At 46.9% G+C, this 13,739-nt stretch overlaps 1 protein-coding gene and 1 long non-coding RNA gene across 4 annotated transcripts in view; both read left to right on the forward strand.

Annotated features, from left to right (window-relative positions):
- The window catches only part of LOC309384259 (uncharacterized protein), an 87,444-nt gene extending 76,133 nt beyond the window's left edge, over positions 1-11,311 (forward strand). For 2 of the 3 annotated variants that reach the window (XR_014173990.1, XR_014173991.1), the window contains exons 2-4: positions 3,793-6,398; positions 8,681-9,474; positions 10,303-11,311. Coding sequence is in view for 1 of the 3 variants with exons in the window: in XM_081937530.1 (XP_081793656.1) it covers positions 4,781-6,398; positions 8,681-8,823 (1,761 nt within the window). In the remaining 2 variants the exon portion in view is untranslated. Of the gene's footprint in view, positions 1-3,792; positions 6,399-8,680; positions 9,814-10,302 lie in introns of those variants that run through there. The other variant, XM_081937530.1, reaches the window with a different exon arrangement.
- The window catches only part of LOC309384299, a 291,422-nt gene that overhangs the window by 7,123 nt on the left and 270,560 nt on the right, over positions 1-13,739 (forward strand). The window lies entirely within an intron of this gene.

Raw genomic sequence — 13,739 nt, forward strand, 5'->3', positions numbered from 1 at the left:
TGGGGGGGGGGGAATTTGGTTGCAAAAATGCCAAGGGAGGGCAGCCTTGGAGGGCCTGTTCCTCCGTCCCCTTTTCCTCTCAGCCCTGCAAAACCAGAAATCTCTCCCCCTCCAAGCAGCAACTGAGACCGTGCAGGGGGGAGGGGGAGCAGGAGAAGATAATTGGACAAGAGAAGTTGAAAGCCAGGAAAGACGGACCGGTCCCAATTGTGCAGCAAGAGGAGTTTTGGCAAAACTCCTTTCACCAGCCCCGGGCCCGGGGAAGGGGCGGTGGGGTAGCAGTGATTATCCGGGAGGACTTAGAGCCGAGGGAGTCCACTGTGCCACAGACGTCCGGATGTGAATCCCTTGTTGTGAAATGGGGCCCTGGGAGGCAGTTGGGCCTGCTGATAGTATACCTGGCTCCCCGCCATACATCAGCGACCCTGCCTGAGCTCCTCGAGCTGATCTCATCGGTGGCGGTTGAGACCCCCAAACTTTTAGTGATGGGGGATTTTAACCTGCCGTCGGTGGGAGAAGCATCAGAGGGGGTTCGGGAGTTCATGGCTTCCATGATAGCCATGGACCTGACTCAAATGATTCAGGGCCCGACACACGAGGGAGGTCACACCTTGGACCTTGTTTTTGTCTCTCGCCAGTGGTTGAGTGATGTGGGAGGAGTGAATTTAACCATCACTCCTCTGTCATGGTCAGATCACTCACTCCTCCGACTTGACTTCCCTGGTGCTACCCCTCGCTGCGGGGAGGCGGAACCAGAAAACACTAGATGGTTCCGCCCCAGGCGCTTGATGGAACCAGACAGGTTCCAGACGGAGCTTGGGCCACCTCCTGCAGCCCTGACCCGCCCTCGGGTAGAGGACCTGGTGGCCGCGTGGAATAATGCGACTACCGGGGCCTTGAACCGGGTGGCGCCTTTGCGGCCTCTCCGGCGGCAACGATCCACCCTGGCTCCTTGGTTCACCGAGGAGCTAAGGGTGATGAAGCGCCGCAAGAGATGCCTAGAGAGTCGTTGGAGATCCTCCCGATCCAAATTTGACTGAGCACAGGTACGAGCCCATTTAAGGACGTACCTAGTGGCATTGAGAACGGCCAAACGTCAATATTGTGCTGCTCTCATTGCATCCGCAGAGAACCGCCCTGCCGCCCTGTTTCGGGTGTCCCGCTCCCTTCTGTTTCAGAGGCCGCGGGAGGCCCCTTTACAGGGTAGGGCAGAGGAGTTTGGGAAATATCTGCAGGATAAAGTCGCTCAAATCCGGAAGGATTGGGTCCCCTTCAGTGGCCCAGTCGAGACGCCAGTGGCGAGTCTTGAGAAACCTTTTTGGGAGGAGTTTGACTTGGTTGTCATCGAGGATTTGGACAGATTGCATGGACGACTGCGACCTACCACATGTTTGCTGGACCCGTGTCCCTCCTGGCTTGTACTGGCATCCTGGGAGGTTACACGCGACTGGCTCCTGGGCCTAGTGAACGCTTCGTTGGGTGAGGGGTCTCTCCCGGCCGCCTTGAAAGAGGCGGTGGTGAGACCCTTGCTCAAGAAGCCTTCCCTGGACCCTACGGAGCTGGCCAATTATCGTCCTGTCTCCAACCTTCCCTTTTTGGCGAAGGTTGTAGAGAGTGTGGTGGCTTCTCAGTTTCCACGACATCTGGAGGAGAATGATTATCTAGACCCGCGCCAGTCCGGCTTTCGCCCTGGGCACAGCACAGAGACGGCCTTGGTCGCGTTGGTAGATGATCTCTGGAGGGCCAGAGATAGGGGTTGTTCCTCTATCCTGGTCCTATTAGACCTCTCGGCGGCTTTTGATACCATCGACCATGGTATCCTGTTGCACCGACTGGAGGGGTTGGGGGTCCGGGGCACCGTTTTGCGGTGGTTCGGCTCCTACTTCTCCGGCCGGACGCAACGTGTGTTGGCAGGGGAGCAGAGGTCAACCCTAAGCCCCCTTACTTGTGGGGTGCCACAGGGGTCGGTCCTCTCGCCACTCCTGTTCAACACATACATGAAGCCGCTGGGTGAGATCATCCGTGGTTTCGGGGTGGGATATCATCTGTACGCTGATGATACTCAGCTGTACATTTCCACCTGGAACCACCCCAACGAGGCCGTCGAAGTGATGTCCCGGTGTGTGGAAGCCGTACGGGTCTGGATGGATGACAACCGACTCAGGCTCAACCCTTCCAAGACGGAGTGGCTGTGGGTTCCGGCTCCCCGGTTCAACCAGATAATTCCATCTCTGGCCATTGGGGGCATTCAACTCGCCCCCGTGGAGCGGGCGCGCAATTTGGGCGTCCTCCTGGATGCCAGGCTGTCCATGGATGAACATGTGACAGCCGTGGCCAGGGGGGCGTTCCACCAGGTTCGCCTGGTGCGCCAATTGCGCCCCCTATTGGACCGGGACGCCCTACGCACAGTCACCCATGCGCTGGTGACGTCTCGCCTGGACTACTGTAACGCTCTCTACATGGGGCTTCCCTTGAAATGCACTCGGAGATTGCAGTTGGTCCAGAATGCGGCCGCGCGGGTGATTATGGGGAGTACTAAGTAATCCCATGTGACACCTCTCCTGCGCGAGCTGCACTGGCTTCCTGTGGTCTATCGAGTGCGTTTCAACGTCTTGATTACGATCTTTAAAGCGCTCCATGGCTCAGGACCTAGTTACCTGCGGGATCGTATTCTGCCCCATACATCCCTACGACCCATCCGCTCGCACAGAGAGGGACTTCTCCAGGTGCCGTCCACCAGACAGTGCCATGGGGCGGCGCCTAGGAGCAGAGCCTTCTCTGTGGCTGGCCCAGCCCTGTGGAATGACCTCCCCCCGGATATTAGGACCACTACTGACCTCCGCTCCTTCCGTGTCAAGCTCAAGACCCACCTTTTCCAAATAGCTGGCCTGGCTCAACCATAACTTCGTAACGCTCCTGATGGGTTTTTTAATCTAGTAATTTTATTTAAGGGGATTTTAAATTGTGTTTTTAATTGTCTTTCACTTATAAGTCAACTCTCCTCCATGCACATATGTATATGTCTCTGTTCTTTTTGTATATATGTTTGTCTTATGTGTATTTTTATCCGTTTTGATTGTATGCCGCCCCGAATCCTTCGGGAGAGGGTTGCGGCTAATCAAATAAAATTTTTATTATTATTATTAAAAGGGGGGGGGGGCAGGGATGCGGACCGGCACTCACTTCACTTACTGCTTGCCACCGATGCCCCTTCAGCTGGCCCAGCTGCAGCCCCGCTGGCTGGGCTGGCAAAATGGCATGGTGCGGAGAGGTAGGGAGAGAGAGAAAGAGAGAGAGAGAGAGCGGCGGCTGAGCAGGCGGGGGAGTGAGGGAGGGCAGGCCAGGGGAGTGAGCGTTCCGGTACGGGCCTCCAGAGGACCCGGTACGCAAATACACACCGGATTTCTGGATCCTGTTCTTGTGAACCAGACCATACCCCCTGAAACCCACCTCTGATGTACTGGCAGGAAATTGCAAGTCACAGTCATATGAAATTGCCTTTAACAACCCACAATAATTAGCTTAACAACTACAGAGGAACAGATGTAAGTTGGCACTGTCATGTGACATGATGCTTAATGATTGAGCTGCTTAGTAACGCAAGTTCCAATTGCGCTAGGCTATGTGAGGACTACTTGAACAAAGATGTCACCAGAGGGGTTGTAGACAGTATTTTCAGCCCTTATTTGCAGCTGAGGACGTACATGAGCAAAAGTGGTGTATACTTTTTTTTTTCTACTTCATCTTTAACTGTTTTACAAACAAAGTTACATTTTTCTTTGAATCTTACAGATGAAAAGGATGGCAATAAGAGCAGTCTGGACAACTGTAAATAACAATCAGTGTTGAAAATGGAAGAAAATCAAGCCAAAAATCAAAATATTTTTCATTTCCTGCAGAAAACCATACAAATCTGCTCGTCCTCCAGCAGCTGTTTGACAAAAGAGAGAAAATCAAGAAAGAATAAGCAGATTATGCAGAACTCAAGGATAAATTAAATGAGGGGAAGGAAGATTATTTATCATTCAGCAAAAGAGGGAAATATCTGGAAGTCAGTGGAGAGGAAACTGTAAAGGAAAGTCACGTAGAACAGACAGTAATGCAGGCCTCTCCCTGTGAGGAAGAAGACAGCTTGAATGAAAACACCACTAAATAAGGCATCATCCATATTTTGACCTCCTCAAAAATATCAGCTGTGGAAAAGCTCCATAGATTTGCCTATTGTGGAAAAACCACAGATTGCAAATCACAACTGATTATGAACTAGAGGAGCCAGAAAAGAGAAAATCCATACTAATTACTTGAATGTGGCAAAAACTGTGGTCACAAAAGCTCCCTTGTGGTTCATGGAAGCACCTCCACACAAGAGGAAAGCCACAAAGTTGCTCCCAATGTGGTAAATGCTTTAGTGAGCATGGCAACATGGTGTTACATGAGATAACTCACAGCAGGGAGAAAACATATGATTGTGCAGATTGTGTAAAAGCTTCAGTAGAAATTCCCAGGTCATGAGACACTAAAGGATGCACACAAAGGAATAAAACCATTTGAACATCTTTTCTGTGGGAAAAGTTTCAGTGAGAATTCCATCCTGATAAAGCACCCGAGGACTCCCACAAAAGTGAAACCCTTTGAATGTCCTGATTGTTGGAAAACTTTCAGTTATGATTCCAATTTGTGAAACACCAGAGAAACCATAAAGGAGAAAAACCCATTCAATGACCGTGGAAGAAGTTTCAATCGTAATTCCCACCTGATAATACATCAGAGGATTCACTCCATGGAGAAATCTTATAAGTGTGGAGAGAAACCCTTTGAATGTCCTGACTGTGGGAAAAGTTTTAGTGATAATTCCAGCCTGGTGAAACACCAGAAGACTCACACAAGAGAGAAACCCTTTGAATGTCCTGATTGTGGGAAAAGTTTCAGTTGGAATTCCCACCTGGTGATACACCAGAGGACTCATGCAGGAGAGAAACCCTTTGAATGTCCTATCTGTGGGAAAAGCTTTAGTAATAATTTCAATCTGTTGACACACCAGAGGACTCACACAGGAGAGAAACCCTTTGAATGTCCTGATTGTGGGAAAGGTTTTAGTCTGAGTTCCAGCCTGGTGACACACCAGAGGACTCACACAGGAGAGAAACACTTTAAATGTCCTATCTGTGGGAAACGCTTTAGCAATAATTTCAATCTGTTGACACACCAGAGGACTCACACAGGAGAGAAACCCTTTGAATGTCCTGACTGTAGGAAATGTTACAGTCAGAATTCCCACCTGGTCATACACCAGATGACTCACACAGGAGAGAAACCATTTGAATGTCCTGACTGTGGGAAAAGTTTCAGTCGGAATTTCCACCTGGTGAGACACCAGAGGACTCACACAGGAGAGAAACCCTTTGAATGTCCTATTTGTGGGAAAAGTTTTAGTGATAATTCCAGCCTGGTGACACACCAGAGGACTCACACAGGAGAGAAACCCTTTGACTGTCCTGATTGTGGGAGAGGTTTCAGTCAGAATTCCCACCTGGTTCAACACCAGTGGACTCACACAGGAGAGAAACCCTTTAAATGTCTGATCTGTCGGAAAACCTTCAGTCACAATTCCCACCTGATGGTACATCAGAGGACTCATACAGGAGAGAAACCCTTTGAATGTCCTATTTGTGGGAAAAGCTTTAATCAGAATTCCAATCTGGTGAAACACCAGAGGACTCATACAGGAGAGAAGCCCTTTGAATGTCCTATCTGTGGGAAAAGTTTTAGTGATAATTACAGCCAGGTGACACACCAGAGGACTCACACAGGAGAGAAGCCCTTTGAATGTCCTATCTGTGGGAAAAGCTTTAGGGATAATTTCCGCCTTGTGAGACACCAGAGGACTCACATGGGAGAGAAACCCTTTGAATGTCCTATATGTGGGAAAAGCTTTCGTCAGAATTCCCATCTGGTGACACACCAGAGGACTCACACAGGAGAGAAGCCCTTTGAATGTTCTGATTGTGGGAAACGTTACAGTCAGAATTCCTACCTGGTGACACACCAGAGGACTCACACAGGAGAGAAACCCTTTGAATGTCCTATCTGTGGGAAAAGCTTTAGCAATCATTCCAATCTGGTGACACACCAGAGGACTCACACAGGAGAGAAACCCTTTGAATGTCCTGATTGTGGGAAAAGTTTTAGTCTGAGTTCCAGCCTGGTGACGCACCAGAGGACTCACACAGGAGAGAAACCCTTTGAATGTCCTATCTGTGGGAAAAGCTTTAGCAATCATTCCAATCTGGTGACACATCAGAAGACTCACACAGGAGAGAAACCCTTTGAATGTTCTGATTGCGGGAAACGTTACAGACAGAATTCCAACCTGGTGACACACCAGAGGACTCACACAGGTGAGAAACCATTTGAATGTCCTATCTGTGGGAAAAGCTTTAGTGATAATTCTAATCTGGTGACACACCAGAGGACTCACACAGGAGAGAAACCCTTTGAATGTCCTGATTGTGGGAGAGGTATCAGTTAGAATTCCTACCTAATGATACACCAGAGGACTCACACCGTGGAGAAATCTTTGAAATTTCCAGTCTGCAGTCATTACTTCAAGCATATAAATCATCCCTTATTGCACACAAGATAATCTATATGAAGAAAGGTAGATAAGTTTAGAAAATACTTGAATTTCATTTGTGATCTCCCATTGAAGGTGTAGGTGAGGAATTGATTGTTTGAATTGAATCAGCCCAAATTGATTGGGCTGATTCATTTTGCTCAAACGTTTCTCAGGATTAAATTTGTAAGTGGAGTGAAAAGGAAAATGGAAAATGGCTAACTACTAGTTTCTGGTTATCAGCAAAGCTTCTGGATGTTTCCTTTTCCAAAAGTAGAGGAATTCCTCAAAAAGGAATTTTGGGTGGAGCTTTTGTCTGTTGATTATGAAATTCCCACATGTGGAGTTTCAGTCTTCTACTTTGGTTTCACCTGATTGTCAGCCCCAGAATTCCACAGCACACGTAAAAGTAATCCTCAAGATATAACTATTATGGGCCTTGAATTAAGGTTGCATGTTCCAATGGCTGTTAAGTGAAATTGCTTTCCTTAACTACCCGAATCCTCCTGCTCTCCCTGATGCAGCCATTAATCAAATGCAAGCCGCTAAGCAGAACACTGTGTACTCAGATGTGGGAAAAACTCTTTGGAGGCCTAGCCCAGGGCTAGGCCTGCCTGCCATAGGCATCTCTAGGCCTCCCCCACCCTCCAAGGCATCCTTTTGTTTTGTTTCTTAACCCTTGAGTCCCCTTGGCCCTTCACTCCCTCCCCCAGGGTTCCCTTACATCTGGCTCCCACCCACCCCTCACACCTCCTTTTTTTTACCTTTTGAAGATCTCTGAACCTCATATAGGGGACGGAGGGAAGGACATATATCAGTGATGTCTAACTGTTTTTGGATCCTGTGCCAAAAGCAGGGGGGAGCGCAGGGCGGGTTGTGCGTGGGCATGCCCATACCCATAATGCTATGCACACGACCCCAGCATGCATGTGTGCGTGACCAGCGCTCCCCCTGCTTTTGGCCCCCTTTTTTTGCCCTCCCCAGGCTCCAGAGGCTTTCTAAGAGCTTGCGGATGATGAAAACAGGCTCCCCCACCCCCAGCGGCCCTCCAGAGGCTTCAGGAGCTTCCCCGAAGCCTCTGGAGAACGAAAACCGGCCCTACGGGCAACTCAGAACTCCAGGAACTATGACTTCCAGTTTGGTCATAGAGCCTTTTTTCGCCCTCCGGATCCTTCAGGGAAGCTTCTGGTTTTCCTGTAGGGCCGGTTTTTCTCGCTTCGGAGGCTTCAACGAAACGGCCTTAAAGGCTGGCCAGTGAAGGCCAAAGTCAGCTGGCCAGCTCATGCATGTGCACTGGAGCTGACAGGGCAATGCCTCACGTGCCCTAACAAATGGCTCAGCGTGGCACCTGTATCATGTATCCCATAGGTTCGCCATCACGGACATATATCATTGGGCCTCATGACTTTGTCCTGGAAGCAGCCACCATTTTCAGTGGGCCCTGGATTGATCCTTGGTATGAACTGTGGTAACGGCACAACACGCCACATGGCGTACTGGCGCAAGCGTCAGCATAACAGACGCATACTTGACTCGCATACTTCTCTACTTTCTCAGAAGGGAACCAAGAGTGAAAGAAAATGCAGTCAAGTGGAAATGGTTGGAGTGCACTTAAAGGAGTTTAGCCAAAAGGAAAAGGGTAGCTGATGGGATCTTTTTAAAACATTATTTCCTCAGGGTGTCAGGGCGTGGACTGCAATGGACTTAAAGTAAGCGGGTAAGACATCCACCGAAACTAAGACTTGGTGCTTATTTTGGGGCCCAAAACAGGGAAACAAGGGTAGGTATATATGTATAATCTGTCCCCAGCACTTTCAGGTATGTTTGATGATAACTCTTTGCAATTCTATGAACTCATGATTAACACAAGTCAACAAATAAATTTCATAACTGAATGGACATTTGACATGTATATTGAAAATGTAAATAATTAACAAGGGGTTAAGTTAGCATTTTGGCATCTTTGCCTTCTATTGTAATTGATGCCTTTGGATCTCTTTTTTAAAAATATTGTGCAGCCATTTTATAAATCATCATTAAACTAACCCTTTTATGTGAATCTTACAGGCAAGAGAATGCCAAAGAGAACACTGTGGAAAACTGAATCACAAGCAGCATTAAAATGCAAAGGAAACCAAGGCAGCAATCAAAATCTTCTTAGTTCCTCTGGAAATCCCCAAAACTCTTCTTCCCCATCGGCTTACAGATAAGGAAGTCAAAATTAGGAAAAGAGTTTTGAGTTGAACAAAATATAATGTATCTGGAAGAAACATATCAAAATATCAAGGGGAATAATTTCCTAGTTCAGAAAAAGATGGAAATATCTGGTAGTCAGATAAGGCTGACCATAATGCAGGTCTCGCCCTGTGAGGAAGGAAACTTGAGTCAATGCTCCATCTAACAAGGGATTGAGAGTATTTTTGATGTTCTTGAGAATGCAATAATGTCAGTGGTGGAAAAGATCCACAAATCTGTCTATTGTGGCAAAAGCAAAGATTGTAGAATTATGCTCGAGAGGATCCACATTGGAGCATATCAGTGTTCCCAATGCAGCAAAAGCTTTAGTCAGAATGGGTTCCCAGTGGTTGATGGAAAAGCTCACACCAGAGAAAAGCCCTACCAGTTATCCCATTGTTGCAAAAGCTATAGCAAGCAGGACAAGCTGATAATACACCAGAGAACTCACACAAGAGAAAAACGATATGAATGCCCAGATTGCAAGAAATATTTCATTCGAAATTCCAGTTTGGCAATACACCCGATGGTTCACACAGGAGAGAAGCCTTTTGAATGTCCTGACTTTGGGGAAAGGAATGGTATTTGGGAGTGGTTGGCACAGCAAGTCAATATTCTTTTTATGCGTGAAGATTTTGCTCTAGGGTTGTTGTTGTTTTTAACGGGGGCAGAGGTTGGCAATGCCTGGGGAAGGAAAGGCATGCTTTCCACAAAGCAAAGGCTGGTTATGGGAACAGGGAGGCCTAAAATCATTGGGCTGGAGATGTTAACCGTGCTCAAAACATTGGCTGGGCTTCTCATACTTATTGCAGCAACCACAATGCGAGGAGCTGCTCTTTTGGTACACGCCCTGCAATTGTCAGCAGCTGCCCCAATTACTCCGGGGAAGCAGCCGCATCCTGAGCGCTTCCTTTCGCAGCCCCTTCACAGGTCACCCGCTTGTGTTGTCCCCTGCCAATCACCCCCCCCCCCCGCCTCACCCACCTCCAGGGCTTGCGTCATCCCCATGCTCTTCCCTCGTAGGCCAGACCGGCTTCGGGAAACACCCCAGAAGGGCTCCACATGCTCCCCTACTTCCTGCACATGTCAGTACACCCACCACCAGTATCGCCCATCTGCCAGCTCGCCCTCCCCCACCCACCCTCTTTGTCCTTACCTTTGTGAGCAGCGATGAAGAGAAGTACACAGCTGAGCTGCTAGATTCTGCAAGGTATATATAAGGCCGACAGTTGGAGGAGGAATGATAAGGCTGGCGGGAAAAGCCAGCCACACAAGGAGTGGCTGTAAATCGAGGGCAGGGCTTAATCCTACCACTGTGCAGGCTCAATACATCGTGTTGGCGGGCCATATCCAGCTCGCAAGCTGTAGTTTGAGGACTCCTGACATAAAGCTTCCACTGGTTGGTTTTTGTTCTGTGGCACTAAGGCCCAATAGTCTCCCAATTCCATGGAGAGGGGGCATTCCCCCTTAGTCAATTTCCTCACTGAAGAGGTAGCAGAAAAGAGATTTCCAAACCCCAACTTCTGATTGTGTCTCAAAAATGATGGTGCCCAGTTGCCCAGTGAAGCAGAGTATGTTGCACTGTTTTCCACTGCATTAGTGAGAGTCCCAGGGCTCCTTGTGCGCAACTTCAAAAATATTCATAGTCTGGCTTGTACACTGATTAATCTAAATTCGGCTTCACAAATCCTGGATGCAATAAATTTAAGGCAGGTTCAGGAAGCAATCCTTGGAAATGAGCAGCCTTTGATTATCTACTAAGGCACAATCATGGCTGCAAACAATTTTGGGATATGTGCTTGCTTCAAACCTGACTGAAAGCTCACAGAAAGTGACATCAGATATCTAAAAAGAATTGACACAGAAAATTGCACACTATACATTTTTTTCTACTTAACAGAACTTCTGATCTGGCTGCTAGAGATCATGGGTTGAAATTTTTGGGGCCACTGCCATAATCATCATGAGAGTCCTCTGCTGCCTCCACCAGTGTACTTCCCCTTGTCCCAGTGTCCTGCAAAATCACCTCCCATTTCAATAGATCCCAAGTAAGGATGCCAGACAAGCATCCCTCGTGATGTTCCAGGTATACAGAAAGTACAGAGACCATTCTAATAGTGCGTAGGTTGGGCAATATATGTAAATACATATAGACCAAAAGGGGGGAATTGTGGGAAGACACCCCCCCCCCATCACCGGAGAGTGAAATATTTTGGAGAATATTAAAAAAGGTAGAATATTCTATTTCTCCAAAGGAGAAATGGAGAAACATCTTCTTAAAGGCAGAAAGTAGCCCCCAGTCTTTCCTAATAGCCTACAGCAGATGCTCATTAAGAAATCCTGGGTCAGTCTATTCACAAAAAAAATATGTTCATCTCCAGGTGATTGGATTAAGGAGAGGACATGACCTTAACCCAGGGGCCCTGAAACTTTTTAAATGGGGCCAATTCATGGTCCCTCAGACTGTTGGGGGGGGGAGACCAGCTGGGTGGGTGTGGCCAGGTCATGTGACTAGGTGGGCCAATTCAACAGTCCTTTGAACAATGCATACAAATTAATCTTTAATTTGTTTTGTTCCTGGGGGTGTTTTATTTGCTTTTGTTTGCATGTTGCTCTTTCTGTTGCCTTTTCTTTTTACTAGATCATTTTTCAGTTGTTCAGGAGTCTAGTGGTCCACCTCAGGAAACTCAGTTTTGCAGCAATTCTTCTCAGCCCCAAGGAACTTACAATCCACCTCCCCCCCTCCCTCATTCTCTCTCTCCTCTCTCTTTCTGTCTCTCCCTCTGTGTATGTGTGTCTCTTTTCTCTCTATCTTTTTCTCTTTCCCTTTCTCTCTTTCTGTCTCCCCCTCTCTTTCTTCCTCTCTCTTTCTTATTCTCTCTCCCTCTTTTTATTTTTTTTAATCAAAATATCAAATCAATGCGTGAACAGTGTGGCACCTGAGTGTCATATATTCTAATACAAATACAACTAATCAAATTAAACATAACCCTTGCGTTCAATGTGCTTATATATTTCTAATAATAATGCATACTTATATTAATTTATAGTCTATTCAATTTGTCCAGATTTTCTCTTGTTATTACTTTCGTTTTGTTATATAGAAGGTCTACACTAATGTTCCCCATTTTCTTGTTTCTATCACTCTATCTCCCTCGCTTTCTGTCTCTCTCTCTTTCCCTATGTGTGTGTCTCTCTCTGTCTATCTCTTTAACTATCTTCTGGAGGTGAAGAGTGAAAAACAGGCTGTTTTTGCACTTTTTATGGCCTCCTGGGGCCTCTGGGCATCCAGTTTTTCACCCTCCACAACTCCAGAACCATTCCGCAGGCCAAAATGGGTCTTTTTTTTTGCCAAAACCTGGCCATTTTCACCCATTTTTGGGGCTTCTTTCACACACACACCACCTCCAGAAGCATTCTGCAGACCAAAATTGTTGACCTTACCTTACAGTTCGAAGGTAAGTCCTGCACTCGGCTGATGGGTGGGCGGCGCGATGTGGGCGGGCCAACCTCGTGGTCCTGCGTGGGCTGGATTAAGGGCTTCAGTGTGCCACATTCGATCTGCAGGCCGTAGTTTGAGGACCCATGCCTTAACCCCATGCATTGAGAAAAAAATGAAACAATACCGGTCTGTTAAGGAAGGAAGGCTAGAGGGAATAGATAACAGGATAAAATCAATTACATATGTCTGACAGGATTAGGATGAATGAAGTGGTAATTAAGACCCATCATGAGACTTTGCGATACAAGTAAAAATAATCAAATAATAAAAGCACACAAAGGAGACCTCAAAATTACAAAGTACTGTAAACTGTATAAAAATCCTTGCACTCATCAAGCTAGTTTGTCAGCTGTCCCAGAACTGCATGCTGTGGTTCTGCTCATTAATAAACGGACCTTCTTTCCTAAGCAGCTAACCTCCATTTTATTTCCAGAGCTTCTCTCCAGGCTTGGAACTGAACCAGATGGATTGTTCTTCCAACATCCTGCTGTGGTTTTTTTCTTCTTGGAGGTGCCTGCTTGTTACCCCAGTGGTAGCAGCGCCAAGATGCTGACAAATTTGTTGCAACGGCCTTGGTGTTGGAGCTGTGAGAAAGAAATTATATGGTGGAAAATGTTTCATTTCTAAAAAAGCATTGTGCTGCTCTTTAAATAGCTTTTGAGAATGAAAGAAATGGGTATTGGCAGCATTGCTGTGAATGTGGAGGTAAGATAACGTAAAGCTGTCTTCCCAACACATGGGAGATGCTTCTATTTCTTTCATTCCTCTCTCAGGGCTTCTTTTAAGGCTGCTTGGAAAGATGGTTTAATGGTGGGCAGGACCACATGGTTTGAGGCCCTGGGGAAAATAAGCGCATGGGTGTGTGCGTGAGAGAGAAATATACCCTCTTTTGGGCTGCCTTGGAGCTTCCTGTTCCTGTGTAAGAAATGTATTCTGATTGGTTGTCTTGAGTCCCAGGCTTGGTTGAGCCTTGCTGGGTGATGCAATCTCTTCAGGTTGCATGTGGTGAGTTCTGTTGCTAGATGGGTAGAGGGCTAATCCTATTATGTCCTGAGGGTGAAGATCTATTGTGTTGTAGATAAGGTGGCCCAGTCTTTCTGAGGCTGTTAACAAAGGTGGGGACTGCTTTCCAATATCATGTTTCTCCTTTTCTCACCCAGGGAGTCATAATATTCTGCCTTTTTAATATTTCCTAGATGATTTTATTTTTCTAGGAGAGGGGTGGGGGCTAACTTCCTACAAATACTGAAATACTAAAAAGAGCAAGAGATGATGGATAGATATAGAATAATTAAGATAGCAATTGCTTCATTAAAGATTAGAAAATAGGTAGAAAGTAGAAATTGGGAATAGTATGTGTATTGATACATAATAGAATAGATTAACATT

Source organism: Natrix helvetica, assembly GCF_964273705.1.
Source record: "Natrix helvetica genome assembly, chromosome: 1".
Taxonomy (NCBI): domain Eukaryota; kingdom Metazoa; phylum Chordata; class Lepidosauria; order Squamata; family Natricidae; genus Natrix; species Natrix helvetica.